Source organism: Somniosus microcephalus, chromosome 11, assembly GCF_052327205.1.
Source record: "Somniosus microcephalus isolate GS21.2 chromosome 11, FLI_Smic_1.0, whole genome shotgun sequence".
NCBI lineage: Eukaryota > Metazoa > Chordata > Chondrichthyes > Squaliformes > Somniosidae > Somniosus > Somniosus microcephalus.
Window position 1 is genome coordinate 56,635,778 of NC_140997.1, and position 19,852 is coordinate 56,655,629.

The 19,852-nt window shown below is 43.2% G+C and overlaps 1 protein-coding gene across 1 annotated transcript in view; it reads left to right on the forward strand.

Annotated features, from left to right (window-relative positions):
• dnah3 (dynein axonemal heavy chain 3) overlaps positions 1-19,852 on the forward strand; it is a 336,640-nt gene that overhangs the window by 145,069 nt on the left and 171,719 nt on the right. Inside the window, exons 22-27 of the mRNA XM_086000753.1 lie at positions 5,876-6,012; positions 7,205-7,406; positions 9,215-9,307; positions 16,668-16,778; positions 18,449-18,563; positions 19,284-19,482. Of these exons, the coding sequence (XP_085856879.1) occupies positions 5,876-6,012; positions 7,205-7,406; positions 9,215-9,307; positions 16,668-16,778; positions 18,449-18,563; positions 19,284-19,482 (857 nt within the window). The remainder of the gene's footprint in view (positions 1-5,875; positions 6,013-7,204; positions 7,407-9,214; positions 9,308-16,667; positions 16,779-18,448; positions 18,564-19,283; positions 19,483-19,852) is intronic.

Here is a 19,852-nt window from a genome sequence, read left to right on the forward strand (position 1 = left end):
TCAGCAGCCTCAGCTAATGGAACACCAAAGATTGGCCTGAGGGAAGAAGGAGTATCCACCGGAACTGCTTCCTGCTCTGGTGCAGGCTTCTTCTTTTACTTTTTCTCTTTCCACTGCACTGTTGCCTCACAGCGCCAGGGACCCGGGTTCGAATCCGGCCTCGGGCGACTGTCTGTGTGGAGTTTGCACATTCTCCCCGTGTTTGCGTGGGTTTTCTCCGGGTGCTCCGGTTTCCTCCCACAGTCCAAAGATGTGCGGGTTAGGTTGATTGGCTATGATAAATTGACCCTTAGTGTTCGGGGGGTTACAGGGATAGGGTGGGATATGTGTTGGTGTAGGGGTTACGGTGATCGGGTGGGATATGTGTCGGTGCAGGCTCGATGGGCTGAAATGGCCTCTATCTGCACTGTGGGGATTCTGTGATTCTGTGTGCTTAACAACATCTGCTGCGGTTATATCTTTGGACTTTTCTTCCTTTGGCTTCTCTTTGACCTTAAAGTCTTTTTCTTCTTGGAGAAACTAGGCTTTTTGAAGACATGGATACCCTTTGGCCTTTTCATCCTTGATGGGCTCTCTGCTTCATCACCTGAGTCATCTGGTCTGCTTATGGCACAGTTTATATGGTAAACTCTCTTGACCAGTTCTAAGTCTTCACAAGCTTTGTCACCTAGTATCGAATCAAGTCTTTCAGCCACAACAGAAAACATGAGATGATGCACTTTGTCTTTGACTGTCACTTTAAGTCTGCATACACCTAAGCTATCTATTTTCTGTCCATTATAGCTCTTCAGTAGTACTGACTTTTTCTGTATTTTGGGCTTTTCTTTCATATTTTTTATGTCACTCATACTGATTAAGTTTGCTTTTGCCCCAGTGTCCAGTTTCAATGTAACTAATGCTCCATTTATCTGCAGTGGGATCATCCATTTGTCCACTTTTACTGCATTGACTTTATGTTCAGCATTGTCCATTTCTGAGGGCTGCACATTTTCTGTATCTTTTTTGATATCGTCACATGACACCATTCCTACAATAAATGTCTCACTTAAATCAGTGTCCTCAATCACATTAACTTGTTGCCCTTTCATTGTTTTTACTTTTGAAAAGCATTGTTTGGCAAAGTGATTCTTTCCATTACACTTTGTGCACATTTTTCCAAATGCTGGGCATTGTCTTAACTGGTGTTTGTAACCACAGCGTTTACAATTAAAAATGTCATCCTCCGATTGCTTTGCATTTCTGTCCTGCCCATGTTTCTTCCCTTTGTAGGACACAGCACTGACAGCAGCACTTACTACAATCGCATCATTATTGATTTCACTGAAAGTCTTCGCATGCTTTCGAGCTAGCTCACTGGCTTGGCATATTTTCACTGCATTTTCCAAATTTAGTTCGGTTTCTCTCAACAGACGTTCCCTGACTTTTTTATCATGAATACCAAACACAATCTGGTCACGAATCATGGATGATTTCAGCTCAGAGAAATTATATGTCTGTGCTTTCAGTTTCAGATCAGTTATAAAGCTAACAAAAGTCTCATTTTGTTGCTGTGTCCGAGAACGGAAGATGTATCTTTCATACGTCTCATTCTTTTTGGGAGAGCAATGTGCATCAAATTTTTTTCGCACATCTTCTAATTTTTCTCTGTTCTCCGCTGGATTAAATACAAATGTATTAAATACCTCTATCACCTGTGGGCCTGCAACCGTGAGCAGCAACGCTATCTTCCTTGCATCTGGCTTCGTACCGAATCCGATGGCTGCAATGTAGAGTTCGAATTGTTGTTTAAAAATCCGCCAATTGTAGTCGACATTTCCCTCGAGATTCAAACGCTCTGGTGGCTTCAAATTCTCCATGTCGCTTTTCACAATTTTCAGCAGATCTTCACCACCCTGGTACCATGTTATGTTTATTAATAAATAGACATTCTTATTATGAACACAGCTAGCTTCTAGCTAGTCATTTATTCAGTACACGTTCTCTAGGTACAGTATCTGTAGAGATGCAGCATGTGTGCTCCTGTGTGTAGGCTGCCATCTTGACTGTTGCCTTGTGGGTACTAGTGCCTCATGGGTAATGTAGTCTTAATATATATATAGCTGGGTAGTGTAGTCTTGTACATACAGCTATATCCAGCTCTACAGCTTCACCTAGTGTCCACTATAGAATGACATGTTATTGATCATGGTGTGGAGATGCCGGAGTTGGACTGGGGTGGACAAATGTAAGAAGTCACGCAACACCAGGTTATAGTCCAACAGCTTTATTTGAAATCACAAGCTTTCGGAGCGCTGCTCCTTCGTCAGGTGAAGTGGAGAAATGCATAAAGACACAGCTTATATAGTCAGAGAATCATGTCAGATGTTTACAGGTAATGTTTCCAACTGCCATTTATCACACCTCGGCAGAGAGATAATCACAGCAATCAAAGGTGTGAATGGTGTCCAAACAGGTCTGTCAGGAAAACTGCGTATACACAGGATCTGCTCAGACGAGGAGGAACGCGATGGACACCTACAGACACTGAAAGACGCCCTTGTAAGAACGGGATATGACGCTCGACTCGTCGATCGACAGTTCCGACGGGCCACAGCGAAAAATCGCATAGACCTCCTCAGAAGACAAACATGGGACACAACCAACAGAGTACCCTTCGTCATCCAGTACTTCCCCGGAGCGGAGAAACTACGCCATGTTCTTCGCAGCCTTCAACTGACCTGTTTGGACACCATTCACACCTTTGATTGCTGTGATTATCTCTCTGCCGAGGTGTGATAAATGGCAGTTGGAAACATTACCTGTAAACATCTGACATGATTCTCTGACTATATAAGCTGTGTCTTTATGCATTTCTCCACTTCACCTGACGAAGGAGCAGCGCTCCGAAAGCTTGTGATTTCAAATAAAGCTGTTGGACTATAACCTGTTGTTGTGTGACTTCTTACATATGTTATTGATCGTTACAATTGCCTGGCACTTCTGTGGCGCGAATGTTACCTGCCACTTATCAGCCCAAGCCTGAACGTCGTCCAGGTCTTGTTGCATGCGGGCATGGACTGCTTCATTATCTGAGAAGTTGTGAATGGCGCTCAACACTGTGCAGTCATCAGCGAACATCCCCATTTCTGACCTTATGTTGGAAGGAAGGTCATTGATGAAGCAGCTGAAGATGGTTGGGACTAGGACACAGCCCTGAGGAACTCCTGCAGCGATATCCTGGGGCTGTGATGATTGAACTTCAACCACCACAACCATCTTCCTTTATGTTAGGTATGACTCCAGACAGTGGAGCGTTTTCCCCCTGATTCCCATTGACTTCAGTTTTACTAGGGCTCCTTGATGCCACACTCAGTCAAATGCTGCCTTGATGTCAAGGGCAGTCACTCTCCCCTCACCTCTGGAATTCAGCTCTTTTATCCATGTTTGGACCAAGGCTGTAATGAGGTCGGGAGCCAAGTGGTCTTGGCGGAACCCAAACTGGGGCATCCGTGAGCAGGTTATTGGTGAGTAAGTGTTGCTTGATAGCACTGTCGACGACACCTTCCATCACTTTGCTGATGATTGAGGGTAGACTGATGGGGCGGTAATTGGCCGGGTTGGATTTGTCCTGCTTTTTGTGGACAGGACATACCTGGGCAGTTTTCCACATTGTCGGATTGATGCCAATGTTGTAGCTGTACTGGAACAGCTTGGCTAAAGGCGCGGCTAGTTCTGGAGCACAAGTCTTCAGCACGGTAGCCGGGGCCCATAGTCTTTGCCGTATCTAGTGCACTCAGCCGTTTCTTGACATCACGTGGAGTGAATCGAATTGGCTGAAGACTGGCTTTTGTGATGGTGGGGACCTCAGGAGTAGGCCAGTATGGATCATCCACTCGGCACTTCTGGCTGAAGATGGTTGCAAACGCTTCAGCCTTGTCTTTTGCACTAATGTGCTGGGCTCCACCATCATTGAGGACATGACAGTATTGGCAGGAGTGACCAATGTACAGTGCTTGTGGAGACAAAATCCCATCTTCACACTGAGGACATCACCCCATCGTGTTGTGTGGCACTACCACCTTGCTAAATAGGATGGATTCAGAACAGATCTAGCAGTTCAAAACTGGGCTATCAGCAGCAGCATAATTGTATCCCACCACAATCTGTAACCTCATGGCCCGGCATATCTCTCACTCTACCATTATCAAGTCAGACGACCTACCCTGGTTCAATGAGGAGTGTAGAAGAGCATGCCAGGAGCAGCACCGGGTGTGCCTGAAAATGAGGTACCAACCTGATGAATGTTTCAGCATACGACTACATGCATGGGACCTCCTGAGGTCCCCACCACCACAGAAACCAGTCTTCAGCCAATTCGATTCACTCCACGTGATATCAGAAACTGAGCGCACTGAATACAGCAAACGCTGTGGGCCCCGACAACATCCCAGCTGTCATGCTGAAGTCTTGTGCTCCAGAACTAGCCGCGCCTCTAGCCAAGCTGTTCCAGTACAGCTATAACACTGGCATCTATCCGACAATGTGGAAAACTGCCCAGGTATGTTCTGTCCACAAAAAGCAGGACAAATCCAATCCGGCCAAATACAGCCCCATCAGTTTACTTTCAATCACTAGCAAAGTGATGGAAGGTGTCGTCGACAGTGCTATCAAGTAGCACTTGCTCACCAATAACCTGATGCCCAGTTTGGGTTCCGCCAGGACCATTTGGCTCCAGACCTCATTACAGTCTTGGTCCAAACATGGATAAAGGAGCTGAGTTCCAGAGGTGAGGTGAGAGTGACTGACTGTCCTTGACATCAACGCAGCATTTGACCGAGTGTGGTATCAAGGAGCCCTAGTAAAACTGAAGTCAATGGGAATCAGAGGGAAAACTCTCCACTGGTTGGAGTCATACCTAACACAAAGGAAGATGGTTGTGGTGGTTGGAGGTCAATCATCACAGCCCCAGGACATTGCTGCAGGTGTTCCTCAGGGCAGTGTCCTAGGCCCAACCATCTTCAGCTGCTTCATCAATGACCTTCCCTCCAACAGAAGGTCAGAAATGGGGATGTTCGCTGATGACTGCACAGTGTTCAGTGCCATTCTCAACTCCTGGTACTGAAGCAGTCCATGCCCGCATGCAACAAGGCCTGGATGACATTCAGGCTTGGGCTAAGTGGCAGGTAACATTTGCGCCACACAAGTGCCAGGCAGTGACTATCTCCAAAAAGCAAGCATCTAACCACCGTCCCTGGACATTCAACGGCATTACCATCGCAGAATCCCTCACCATCAATATTCTGGGGGGTCACCATTGACCAGAAACTTAACTGGACCAGCCACATAAATATTGTGACAACAAGAGCAGATCAGAGGCTGGGTATTCTGTGGCAAGTGTCTCAGCCCCTGACTCCTTAAAGCCTCTCCACCATCTACAAGGCACAAGCCAGGAGTGTGATGGAATACTCTCCACTTGCCTGGATGAGTGCAGCTCCACAACACTCGAAGCTCGACACCATCCAGGACAAAGCAGTCTGCTTGATTAGCACCCCATCCACCACCTGAAACATCCACATCCTCCTCCACCGGTGAACCGTGGCTGCAGTATGTACCGTCTACAAGATGCACTGCCGAAACTCATGAAGGCTACTTCGACAGCACCTCCCAAACCCGCGACCTCTACCACCTAGAAGGACAAGGGCAGCAGGCGCATGGGAACATAATCACCTCCAAGCAATGCTCCCTCTAATTTTTTTGGGTGCGCGATCCCTTATAGTGTAAGATTAAATTCTATGTTCTGAAAATGTATAACCTTTAATCTGTTGTGAAGGAGGTATAGTTATGCAGAATTAAGAGCAGTACTTTCTTACACTGCGTTTGATTGTTTTGTTGCAAGGTAAAAGATACCCGGGTTTTGGTAGCTACGGCTCAGCCAAATATGCTAGAAAGGCTGCTGGAGGCTAATATTCTTTTAGAGGACATCCAGAAAGGACTTAATTTATACCTGGAGAAGAAAAGACTCTATTTCCCAAGGTAATGGATCCTTTTAAAATACACTGCAGGTATTTCTTTTGCGTTTAAATATAAAAGAAGTGGCAGTATCTATCTTATATATATAAAAGGATACTTCTGTCTGTCATTCCGTCTGTCTGTCTGTCTTCAATAAACTCGAAAGTTATAGAGCGTACCTACACGTGTGTTACATCAAAAGAAAGTTTACGATTCCAGAACCGTCATAAGCGTATTTACTTTTTGGTCGGACAAAAATTGTTCGCGCGTTATGCAAAAAACCTTCAAAATTAAACTCATTATCTGCTAATAGCATTGATTGACTGACGTCAAGGTCGACCAATCCTGTGCCGGCACGATTGACCAATCCTACAGTTCAGTCGCCTGATGGTTGGCCAATCGCTGCGTCTGTGGGCGGGACTAATGCTTTTCAACTCAGGCATCGGGCAGCCATTGCTTCACTACTTCCAGCTCAAAATCTGCTAATTCAGCTTCGAAAAAGTTAGTATCTCTTTTAAAAATTACATAACATTTACCAAAAACGTTTTATAAGTACTTTCACTTTCATCTTTGAAGCTATTAAAAGGTAGAAATGTTGCCCGGCAGCAGATTCACACAGGGACAGACAGACAGGCCCCGAAGCCTGGGACTCGATTTAAACCGCCCGGCCCAAAACAGCCCTGGCAAAGCCGGGCTCCCCCAGCTAGTTTTAGATATAGGGGAAATTCTTATTGAAATATTTCAAAAAGATATATATATTTTTGGGATATTCTGTAATCTTTTGTTTGTTTTTCACCATTTATGTTGTAAAAGTAAACTTCGCTTACACAGAAGAGACTTGATGGATTTTGATGCAACTTAGCAGTACCCTGTTTACATTGTCTCACTTAAACTTCAAAACTACTGCCAACGAGAGAGCTCTATTCAGAAGCATGTGCTAAGCTGCCCTCTCAATACTTCAGGGCCCATTTATATCTGTCCTCCAAAAATTTTCATGGTAGACACAGACCAGCATTCTCTTTGAAAATATTCTATGAACTGGAGCCATTTTTTTTAAAACACTGGCCTTGGGGCAAAAAAAGGGGAGTTGGGCAGAGTGGGAGAATTAATAGGTAAAAATGACTGGGTATGGTCACCTTTTAGTTAAACTATCAGATTGAACTAAAGCCTTTATTTGCTTGTACTCTCTGACTTGAGCTCTTGCTTTTCACTCCAGGTTCTTTTTCTTGTCCAATGATGAGCTGCTTGAGATTCTCTCAGAAACCAAAGACCCGCTTAGAGTTCAGCCACATCTGAAGAAATGCTTTGAAGGGATAGCAAAACTTCAATTCACCGATCAGCTTCAAATAATAGGAATGATCAGCTCTGAAAACGAAATTGTTCCATTTGTTAAAACTATCTACCCAGGAAAAGCGAAGGTACACATTTGCTTCCCATGCATCTTAATTGCTCCTCAATGATTATGGAACAATCCAAAATATAGACACGGGTCGCTTTTTTTTTACAAAATACAAGAAGACTAATGGTTAATATTTCTTTTAACGTTAACCTTTTTTAAACAATTACTAAATCACTCCTCAAATTTCATTTGATTTTCCCCAAAGAAAATATTTGTCTGATACTTATTCAATCAAACTTTTTTTATTTTTGACCATTCTATATATCTTTGTTTTCTCTGATTTTTCTAAAACAGAATTTTTTTGTTTAAATTGTAATGTTAAAGGTAAATTTCAGAGTTCCACAAACTGTTATATTTTCTAAATATTCATTATGACTAAGGATGCAGGAGCCTAATTCATTTGGATAATATTGTAATTTTAATTGAATATATAATGCAGCATGATTAGATGTACAGGCCCATAATTTCCGATAGGAGGCTTCCTGCGTGCGGATGCCTCCTATCGGAAAAAAATCTACGCTCTTACCTGAGGGCTCCCGAGGTCTGGACACTTCCGCTCCTGGGCCTCTCCACAGTCGAAATGCACAGGGCCCACGTATCCCAGGGGCACATGCAGTTCGCAAGCGTCCCTGAGATCACGTGGGCCAGGCCAGCCAATAGGAGAAGGGAAATCTCCCTTCATACTTTTGACAGATAGACCTGTCAAGAGTATGAATGGAGATCACCCCAAAAAGACACTAAAACATTAAGTACATTCTTTTTTTAAATCACATTTTTAAAATGAGTTAAAATTGCATTAAATTAAATACTTTAAACAAAAGTTTAATTTTTTGAAAAAATAATTAAAGTTTTTTTACGGGGCTAAAAATAAACTAAACTTTAAAAAAAAAAGTATTTTTAAATTATAAATGAATGAAAATTTAAAAAAAAAACTTTTTTCAACTCTTCTGGGTGGTGGGGGGTGGCGGCAGGGTAACGACACAATTCCACTCTTATGCCATAGTTATGCCAAACTTTCCAAGAATATCCAGGCCTTTATTGTTCACAGCTGCTAGTAATTTGGGCATTTTATATCTGACATCATGGTTCTCCTGACTGGTTAAGGTATGCCGTAGCAAAACTGTGAGTTTGTTTGTTTCTTTAGTATTATTTATTAAATCCCAGGAAATGAGAAATGCACAACTAGAGTCAAGCTGAGAACTAAATTTCAGTCATTAAAGGCCTCATCAATCTTAAAGGCACCTAGAGTGAATTTTTTTCTATCCCTCATGTGAACCACTGTTCTAATCTCTAAGTGGGACTGCAAATTGGTGCAAAAATGCATTCAATTTCTAGCTGTGAATCTGTGGGTTGAGACCGCCAAACTCATTTGACTTAGTGCCCTTAAAGCCAGAGGGAGAATGGAGCCCTTTATCCTATAGGATGGATTCAAAATGAGGTAAAAGGTTATGTGCTAACTCATTATGCATCCAGGCAATGTTTAAAAAAAAATATTTTAAATATTTAGAGCTATGTGAAGGATTGCTTTGAGTTGCATGACACCACTTCTGAAATTAGTTCAATATCACCCCATTGACTATGAAGGGCCAGAAAATCCAAGGGCCAATTACACAAGATTGTGCTTCCGGTGGGGAACCTCACCTGCTGGGAACACGCAGTGGGAAATTTTGGGTGTGCTCCCCATTAATTTTAATGGTTGGAAAATTGTGGGGAGCATCCCCATGATTTCCTGGTATGCATTCCTGACATTAATCAGTTTTATAAAATCAGCCCATTAGTGTCTCAAATCTTTTAAGAATTAAGTTTTTTATGGTTTCTCCATTTCAGGGTATGGTGGAGAAATGGCTTTTGCAAGTTGAAGAGATGATGCTTAACAGCATAAAGCATGTCATTAAGGAAGGTATTGACAACTATGTTCAGGTAATAGGACTTAACTTTCAACTGCAATTAGTCCATTTTGTTTATAAAATGAAGACACTAATTCTTGCAGATTTATTGTTTAGTGGTATTAGTCAGCATTAATATGGCAATCTGCCTTGAGTTTGGCATTGCCTTTTATTAATTCATTGGAATTTTAAATGATTTGTTTATCCTCAGTTTATTTTTTGATTATTGATGCCCTAATTATGCTAGGATATTCATGATACACTTGTGCTTAAGCAATGTAAATAAAGCACAAAAATCCCAGTACAGAACTGCAAAATCAAAAACAACAGAATCAGCTCCACCAGGGCCTAATAAACTCAGCAATCCAAAGGAGGAATAATGTTACTTGTTTCCATGACACTGCCTTTCCCATGCTTGAGTTAGCTACAAGGTAAATGAGCATAGCTCTGGGATGAGTCACCAACAAAATTTTCCTACTTCTACTCGGGAAGCACTACACATCCTTTACTACATCTTCACAACATTGTGGCTGAAATCAGGAGCTTGCTAAGAGATTTCAGAGACTGGATCCCAGCCCGAGTTAGTAATTACTTTCTATTTTGTCCAGATTGATCTTAACCAAGAACAAGGCAAAGTGCTGAGCCAGTGGACTTTCAAACTTGAATCACACATCAGCATTCTGTGCTGATTGGTCATAATGTAGCATTGATGGTCTTCTCAGCTGTCGTTCAGAATGTGTGTGTATTCGGGAATCTCCACCCCAAAACAAGTCGCGTTTTTTGGGTTCCTCTTACAAACCTGCTCTTGTCACCAAGAGGGTGAGCAGATAACCCGCTTTCAGGCCTGGGCCTATACATAACCAGCTATTAGCAGGTGTACACCTTTTGATTTTCTATCTCATTTTTGGGCAGGCACCTCATACATGTTTGACTTCCTTCCATGACAGGCAGGCTAAGGTCAGAATCGGGGACACAAACATTTATCCTACAATTCCAAGGCACAGTGTGCTTGCATACCAAACATACCATGGCACTGGTCTAGCAAAACTAATTTATATTTTCCTTTTTCTATGAGTAACTTATCGCTATCAAGTTTTTTTTCTTTCCTTCTCTTCTCTGCCTGCCCCCCCCCCGGCACCCAGCCACTGAAAGCTTTGAATTCTTGCTGAGGTATATCCCCATGGACACTGGGCATCGGGGCCTTGATGGTGAGTGTGGACAGCCTATTTAATCATGGGATCATCACAGCTGAGCCTGATCCTGTCCTCATCCAACAGGCACATTTCCAGCAGGATGCACTACAGCATAATCAAGAATAAAAAACACTGGCCAATGTTCACCTCCCTAACCCAGGGCACTGAGGCCAATTGTAATACCATCCCACTGCCTTGACCGAGATCCACTAACTCAGCACAGAATTTGGGACCTCCCTGGTCGGTATAGCTGGATTATTCATCAGATAAACTTGTTGAACTATCCATTGAGCTAACTTTTTTGTTTTTAAAGATGGAATGGTGTTGACAATGCAAACGAAAACAAAACCTTGATGAAGTGATCTAGATGATATTTTAACTTCTGTTTATATTGGCCATTAAGGACTTAAACAAACAATATTCTGATCTTATTTGAAATAACAAAGAATGAGCACTTGCTTTACTAACCTGCCAGTGAGAGTCAAGTGCATTCAATAATGGCTGACCTGTTATGCACATAACTGGGGGATGCCGGCTCTCTCTGAAACTTATTTGGATATATGGATGCTGCATCATGCATTTCTCACATGTCTGTGTCTGCATAATGGTCTGAGATTTTGAGAAATCTGGAGCTCACAATGTGCAGGATGAGTTGATATGCATCATATCTACTTCCTGCAGCATTCCACTGGGTTGCAAGTGGAGCGAATGGTTATGATCTGAAATGCACTGCCTGAAAGGGAGATGGAAGCAGTTTCAATAGTAACTTTCAAAAGAGAATTCTATATATACCTGAAAAGAAAAAAATTGCCGGGTAATGGGGAAAGAGCAGTGATGTGGGACTAATTGGATAGGAACAGGAATAGGCCATTCAGCCCCTCAAGCTTGTTCCGCCATTCAATTTGATTATGGCTGATCTGTATCTTAACTCCATCTACCCGCCTTGGTTCCGTGTAACCCTTCATACCCTTGCCTAGCAAAAATCTATCAATCTCAGTTTTTAAATTTTCAATTGACCTAGCCTAAACAGCTTTTTGGGGGAAAGAGTTCTAGATTTCCACTACCTTTTGTGTGAAGAAGTGCTTCCTGACATCACCCCTGTATGGCCTAGCTCTTACTTTAAAGCTATGCCCCCTTATTCTGGACTCCTCCACAAGAGAAAATCGTTTCTCTCTATTTACCCTATGAACTCCGTTAATCATCTTAAACATCTCAATTAGATCACCCTTAATCTTCTATACACAAGGGAATACAAGCCTACTTTATGCAACCTGTCTTCATAATTTAACCCTTTTAGCCCCGGTATCATTCTGGTGAATCTGGGATGCACCCCCTCCAATGCCAATATATCCTCCCTGAGGTAAGGTGACCAGAACTGAATGCAGTACTCTAAAAGGGGTGTAACCAGAGCTTTACATAACTGTAACATAACTTCTACCCTTTTTTTATTCCAGCCCCCTCGAGATAAATGCCAACATTCCATTAGCCTTTTAAATTATTTTTTGTACCTGTCCACTAGCTTTTAGTGATTTCTGTACTTGGACACCAAAATCTTTCCATCCTCCACAGATCCTAGCTTCTCACCATTTAGAAAATACTCTGATCTATCTTTCTTGGGTCCAAAGTGGATGACCTCACATTTCCCCACATTTGAACTCCATCTGCCACGGTTTTGCCCATTCACTAAATCTATCAATGTCCCTTTGCAACTTTGTGCTCCCGTCAACACTATTTACTGTGCCACTTAACTTGGTGTCGTTAGCAAATTTGGATATATAGCTCTCTATTCTTTCCTCTATGTCATTTATAAATATAGTGAAAAGCTGAGGCCCCAGTATAGATCCCTGGGGGACACCATAGTCACATCCTGCCAATTTGAGTACATGCCCATTATCCCTACTCTTTGTTTCCTACTGCCAAACCAATTCCTTACCCATGTCAATAAGTTGTCTCCAATTCCATGTGCTCTCATTTTTGATAACAGTCATAGAATCATAGAATGGTTACAGCACAGAAGGAGACCATTCGGCCCGTCGAGCCCGTGCCGGCTCTCTGCAAGAGCACTTCAGCTAGTCCCACTCCACTGCCCCTTCCCTGCAGCCCAGCAATTTTTTTTCCTTCAGGTACCTATCCAATTCCCTCCTGAAAGCTACAATTGAGTCTGTCTCCACCACCCTTTCAGGCAGTGCATTCCAGATCCTAACCACTCGCTGCGTAAAAAAGGCTTCTCCTCAAGTTGCCCCGGCTCTTCTGCCAATCACCCTAAATCTGTGTCCTCAGGTCCTCGATCCTTCCGCCAATGGGAACAGTTTCTCTCCATCCACTCCGGCTAGACCCCTCATGATCCCGAACAGCTCCATCAAATCTCCTCTCAACCTTCTCTGCCCCAAGGAGAACAACCCCAGCTTACATAGGATATACGGCACAGAAGCAGGCCATTCAGCCCAACCAGTCCATGCTGGCGTTTATGCTCCACTCGAGCCTCCTCCCGTCTTTCCTCATCTAACTATCGGCATAACCCTCTATTCCCTTCTCCCTCATATGCTTTTCTAACCTCCCCTTAAATGCATCTATACTATTTGCCTCAACTACTCCCTGTGGTAGCGAGTTCCACATTCTCACCACCCTCTGGTTAAAGAAGTTTCTTCTGAATTCCCTGTTTGATTTCTTGGTGGCTGTCTTACGTTGATGTCCTCTAGTTATGCTCTTCCCCACAAGTGGAAACACTCTCTCTGTATCTACTCTGTATCTAATTTTAAAGACCTCAATTAGGTCACCCCTTAGCCTTTTTTCAAGAGAAAAGAGACCCAACCTGTTCATCCTTTCCTGATAGGTATACCCTCGCATTTCTGGTATCATCCTTGTAAATCTTCTCTGCACACTCTCCAGTGCCTCTATATCCTTTTTATAATACGGTGACCAGAACTGTACGCAGTACTGCAAGTGTGATCTAACCAAGGTTCGATACAAGTTTAGCATAACGTCACTACTTTTCAATTATATCCCTCTAGAAATAAACCCTAGTACTTGGTTTGCTTTTTTATGGCCTTGTTTACCTGTGTCGCTACTTTTAATCTGTTATGTGCAACCTTATCAAATGCCTTCTGGAAATCCATATAAATAACATCCATAAACCATGATAGGTACCTCCTCAAGAAATTCAACTAGGTTTGTTAGACATGACTTACCCTTTACAAATCCATGCTGGCTCTCTCTGATCAGTTCATGTTTGTCCAAGTGTTCAGTCACTCTGTCCCTAATAACAGACTCTAGTAACTTGTCCATAACAGACGTTAGACTAATGGGCCTATAATTTCCTAGTTTATCTCTCTTACCCTTTTTAAATAGTGGAGTGACATTGGCAATTTTTCAATCCAAGGGGACAATTTTTGAATCGAGAGAGTTTTGGAAGATCATGACTAGAGCATCTACAATTTCCTCACCTACTTCTTTTAATGCACTGGGGTGGAAACCATGAGACCCTGGAGATTTGTCTATTGTTAGTCTCATTATTTTCTCAATTACCATTTTTTTACTTGTATTAAATCGAGTAAGTTCCTCCCCTTGATTTATTTTTACTTTTCCTCATATCTCTGGTACTTTATCCCTATCCTCTGAAGACCGATACAAAGTAGGTATTTATCAAGTCTGCCATTTTTCCTGATTTTCAATAACAATATAATTTGCATCTGTCTTTAAGTGGCTCTTCGTCATCCTCTTTTCCTTAACATACTTGTAAAATCCTTCAGGGATATCAAGGACAACACTAAAGATTTTTCAGGTATTCCTTTTTGCAGCTCTTACTACTTTCTTAGTATCCCTTTGCTGCTGTTTCTATCCCTCCCAGTCCATGGGATCTCAACTGTTCTTTGCATTCGTATAAGCCCTTTCTTTTAGTTTTCTATTAACTCTCATATCTCTTGTTGACCAGGGTTGTTAAATTACACAAGTAAAGCTCTTGCCCTTTAGGGGTATGTACAGTTCTTGCATTCTACCAAACACTTCTTTGAACACAGTTTGTCTGTAGTTTTATCCATTAATAGTTCTATCCATAAAGGTGTCCAGTAGTGTAGTGGTTATGGTACTGGACTAGTAACCCAAATATTGAGTCCAAATATCCAATGGTAAGCTGTGAAATTCAATTCAATAAATCTGTTAAATAGTTCTGTCCACTGTGGTCAATTTCTGCCTCATCCCTCCAAAATCCACCTTACTTAAATTTAAAATCTTGTTTCGTGATTCACCCTTCTCCGTCTCAAACCTAATATCAAATTGAATCATGTTATGGTCACTGTTAGCTAGATGGTCCCTTACCATTAGATTATTGGCTAATTCAGTCTCAACATGCCGGCACAGGCACAATAGCCTCCTTCTGAACTGTATGATTCTATAATCCTTCAGCAAATGAGTATAAATAGCAGTATCTCCAATACTGGTCATGACATTGTAATGTTCCAATGCAGACTAGATTATTTTTTTAAAAATTTGTTCATGGGATGTGGGCGTCGCTGGCAAGGCCAGCATTTATTGCCCATCCCTAGTTGCCCTTGAGAAGGTGGTGGTGAGCCGCTGCCTTGAACCGCTGCAGTCCGTGTGGTGAAGGTACTCCCACAGTGCTGTTAGGGAGGGAGTTGCAGGATTTTGACCCAGCATCGATGAAGGAACGGCGATATACTTCCAAGTCAGGATGGTGTGTGACTTGGAGGGGAACTTGGGGGTGGTGGTGTTCCCATGCGCCTGCTGCTCTTGCCCTTCTTGGTGGAAGAGGTCGTGGGTTTGGGAGGCGCTGCCAAAGAAGCCTTGGTGAGTTGCTGCAGTGCATCTTGTAGATGGTACACACTGCAGCCACGGTATGCTGGTGGTGGTGGGAGTGAATGTTTAAAGTGGTGGATGGGGTGCCAATCAAGCAGGCTGCTTTGTCCTGGATGATGTTGAGCTTCTTGAGTGTTGTTGGAGCTGCACTCATCCAGGCAAGTGGAAAGTATTCCATCACACTCCTTACTTGTGCCTTGTAGATGGTGGAACATAAGAACATAAGCTGGTCCAGTTAAGTTTCTGGTCAATGGTGACCCCCAGGATGTTAATGGTGGGGGATTCAGCGATGGTAATGCCGTTGAATGTCATGGGGTGGTGATTAAACTCTTGCTTGTTGGAGATAGTCATTGCCTGGCACTTGTGTGGCGCGAATGTTACCTGCCACTTATCAGCCCAAGCCTGAACGTTGTCCAGGCTTTATTGCATGCGGGCATGGACTGCTTCATTATCTGAGGAGTTGCGAAAGGCACTGAACACACTGCAGTCATCAGCGAACATCCCCATTTCTGACCTTATGTTGGAGGGAAGGTCATTGATGAAGCAGCTGAAGATGGTTGGGCCTAGGACACTGCCCTGAGGAACTCCTGCAGCGATGTCCTGGGGCTGTGATGATTGGCCTCCAATCACCACAGCCATCTTCCTTTGTGCTAGGTATGACTCCAGCCAGTGGAGAGTTTTCCCTCTGATTCCCATTGACTTCAGTTTTACTAGGGCTCCTTGATGCCACACTCGGTCAAATGCTGCCTTGATGTTAAGGGCTGTCACTCTCGCCTCACCTCTGGAATTCAACTTCTTTGTCCATATTTGGACCAAGGCTGTAATGAGGTCTGGAGCCGAGTGGTCCTGGCGGAACCCAAACTGGGCATCAGTGAGCAGGCTTTTGGTGAGTAAGTGCCGCTTGATAGCACTGTCGACGACACTTTCCATCACTTTGCTGATGATTGAGGGTAGACTGATGGGGCATTAATTGGCAGGATTGGATTTGTCCTGCTTTTTGTGGACAGGACATACCTGGGCACTTTTCCACCTTGTCGGATAGATGCCAGTGTTTACCTGTACAGGAACAACTTGGCTAGAGTCACGGCTAGTTCTGGAGCACAATCCTTCGGTACGCCAGCCAGGATGTTGTCGGGGCCCATAGCCTTTGCTATATGCAGTGCACTCAGCCGTTTCTTGATACCACATGGCATGTTATGACAGCTCCAACTGGTTGGGACATGGTTCTTCTGAGAGGTAAGTAGAAAAACATTGGAGTATGGGAAATATACATTGCATATATCTGAGAAAATGAATTTTGCCTAGACATTGGTTTTCTGTGCACCACAAACATAAATAATTTTTCTCATTTGCGATTGAAAATAATTTAAGTATTCTTTGTGTTTGAAGCTTCCTCGTAGAAAATGGGTTCTTCAATGGCCTGGACAGGTGGTGATATCCGTGTCCACAATCTACTGGACCAGTGATGTCTCTGATGCAATTAGAGATGGGACTTTACCAGTAAGCTGAAACTTGCACATGTTTCCTATATGTATGTACTCTAATAGATTTATATGGCACAACTTATAATAGGTTGTAGTACAATAACATTTTCATAATTTACTGGGGCCCCAATATTTACAGGGAGGCGGGGAGGGAGCAGGGGCGACTGTCAGAGGCCGGAAATTATGGGAAAGGCAGCACCTCATTAGAATTTTGGTACCCAGTTTTTCGCCTGGCAGCCAGCCAGATTGTGATAAGCCGCTGCCGGGCAAGAGAGCCTGCTGTACAAGGCTGCAGTCAGGAAATGTAGAGGAGGGAAGGAGAGATCGCGGCGGGGGGTGGTGGTCTGGAGATCGGATTGCGGGGGTGTCTGGAGATCGTGGGGAGGAGGTCAGCTGATCATGGGGGAGGTGGTGGGGTGGTCTGGAGATCGGATCGCGGGTGTGTCTGGAGATCGTGGGGAGGAGGTCAGTTGATCATGGGGACGGGGTGGGGGAGGTGGGGTTGGCTGATCATAGGGCAGGTCTTTAGAGCGCAGGGAGGGTGGCAGATTGTGGCAGGTTAGCTTGGGGAGCCTGGGGGAAGCACGTCTGCTTCTCCTGGTCCATGAGCAGTGCTGGAAAGGCACTTGCATCTAGTTCCTGCCTCCCTTTAGCTGCCAGGTTTCCCGAGGCCTGGGAAACTCGGCCCGCAGCCGTTTAAATCCAAATAGCTGCTTAAAATCTGAGGCCGCAGCCTCATTAACATATTATAATGATCGACCCGCATCCTGAGAGCGGGTTACTCGCCCGACCCCCAGCTCAACTCGGTTAAACCAGAAGTAGGTGTGGTCTTGGTGGGTTGGGGTCGGGTTTCCCATTTGTTTACAAACGGTCATTGGAATATGCATGCTAATTTTCAAGTGGAAAACCTTACCATGATTTTCCTACAAAGGTTTGCAAATTCCTTTGTAAAGAACAGGGCTATGATACATTTATTGTGAAACGGTGACGCTGAGTATGAGTAACATAAGGAGAACAGGGGGATGTACCCTGGCTATGCAGCAAAATAGTACACCTGATGCCCTCAATAAAGCAGCCACCTGTGAATTGCTGCCACAATAAATGGGTCCTACTTTATCTAACAAAGTTGTGCAGTTATCAGAAAATTAATAACATTTGCCGTTAAGATACATTCACACAGCAACTGTACTGTTGATGCAAAGCAATTACAATATAAATGCAGTAATGATGTAAATGCAGCCTGAAGCTGCCATCAGGACCTGACCTGACAGCGGAACAAAATTAATTGAGACTCCTTGGAGGAAGGAGTCTCGCTCCTCTTCACTTTGGAGTCAGATCAGGCTTTAACACCTGAGCTCCACTACACAGATTTAGCATTGATGCAAAGCTGAAAGCGCTTCACACTAGCTTTAAAGTTGTAGTGTAAATGCACCCTTAAATAATTGAGTCTCTGAGGCACTTCTAGCAGCAATATTGTATTACAGCTAATGGGTTATTTGTAAAATTGGAGAAGTCCGGGAATAGGTGGCTTGACTAAACTGTCCTGTTCAGGTAGTGAGGGGAAACGTAAAATGGGGAATAAAATAATTTAACTTTTGAGTAATTTTTTTTTGAAAATTGCACCTTGTCTCAATTATTACACCAATTATTAGATCAGTACTTCACACTTTTACTATTACTTTGAAGGATTATCTAGCGAAAAGCAATGAACAAATCAATGAAATTGTGGAACTAGTGCGAGGAAAGCTATCTGGTGGAGAACGCATGACTCTTGGAGCACTCACTGTCATTGATGTACATGGTAAATAATTGCTTACAGCCTCTCGTTAATGAGGAAATAACAGTAAGTGCTTGTTTCAACAATGCCACATGATCTTAAAAAAAAATGTATTCTCGGGATGTGGGCAATACTGGTAAAGCCACATTTATTGCCCAATTTTAGTTGCCCTGACAACTGAGGGTATTAAGAGTCAGTTACATAATGTGAACATAGCAGGTTCCCTTGTTTGAAGGGAATCACTGAACCAGTTTCATTATCATATTTTATGATTTGAACTTATAACCTCTGGGCTGCTAGTCCAGTATCATGGCCACTACAATGCTATACTGTTGTGAGGCATGCAGATGACTAAGGTCCCAGGTTTGATCCCTGGTCTCCGCTAGGCACCCAGGGCAGTGACAGGAGTGCAATAATTGGCCACAGTGCCTTGGATTAAGGAAGCAAAATTGGCCTTGCTTCCTGCCCCTGATTGCTTTATAGCAGCTCCTTCTAGTAGTGTGTACGTGTAATGGCCAGGTGAGGACAGGATTAGATGGGTGAGGTCCTGCAAACTCTTGTGGTTGCGGCTCTCACGTAAATAATGGCCATTGGAGTAATGTCCTGGAGTGCGAACGCCTATATGGAATTGTACCCCTGTGAGGGAATCAGTGCCTTCAGGAGAGGAAGGGAAGGGAGAAAATGAGAGGAGAAAGATATTTTAATGGTGCATGATATATCCTATTGTGTGTTCTGTTCCTGCAGCACGTGATGTGGTTGCTGAACTGGCAGACGCTAAAGTATCAAGCCTCAATGATTTCATGTGGATTTGCCAGCTGAGATACTACTGGGAAGAGAGTGATGTTATTGTGCGTATGATCACTACAGTTCTGACATATGGTTATGAATACCTGGGTAACTCTGCACGACTTGTCATAACGCCCCTCACTGATCGATGTTACAGGTACAATAAAGCACAGATTATTCTTCTGAAAGAAACTGAACCTCACATTTTCAAGGAAGTAATTGTTGAATAGGCATTTTGGTCGTCTTGTATAGCAAATTTAATAAATTTCACACGGTAATTTATTGTGTCTTAACAAAGTCTGTCATTGAATGAAGATTTCCACCATATGTTGGTGTGCAGGCTGCAAATTGGCTGGATCTACCTGTCCGTACACATCTGTCCTATTTAAAAAAGAAAGGTAGATTTAGCTTTCTTCCTGTTTAAGTCTTAGTTTGAAACTGTTAAAGAAAATGAGATCCACCAAATATGCCTTTCAGAAATCTCAAATCTTTCCCAAGTTCATTTAGGCCTAGAAATTCAGTATAGC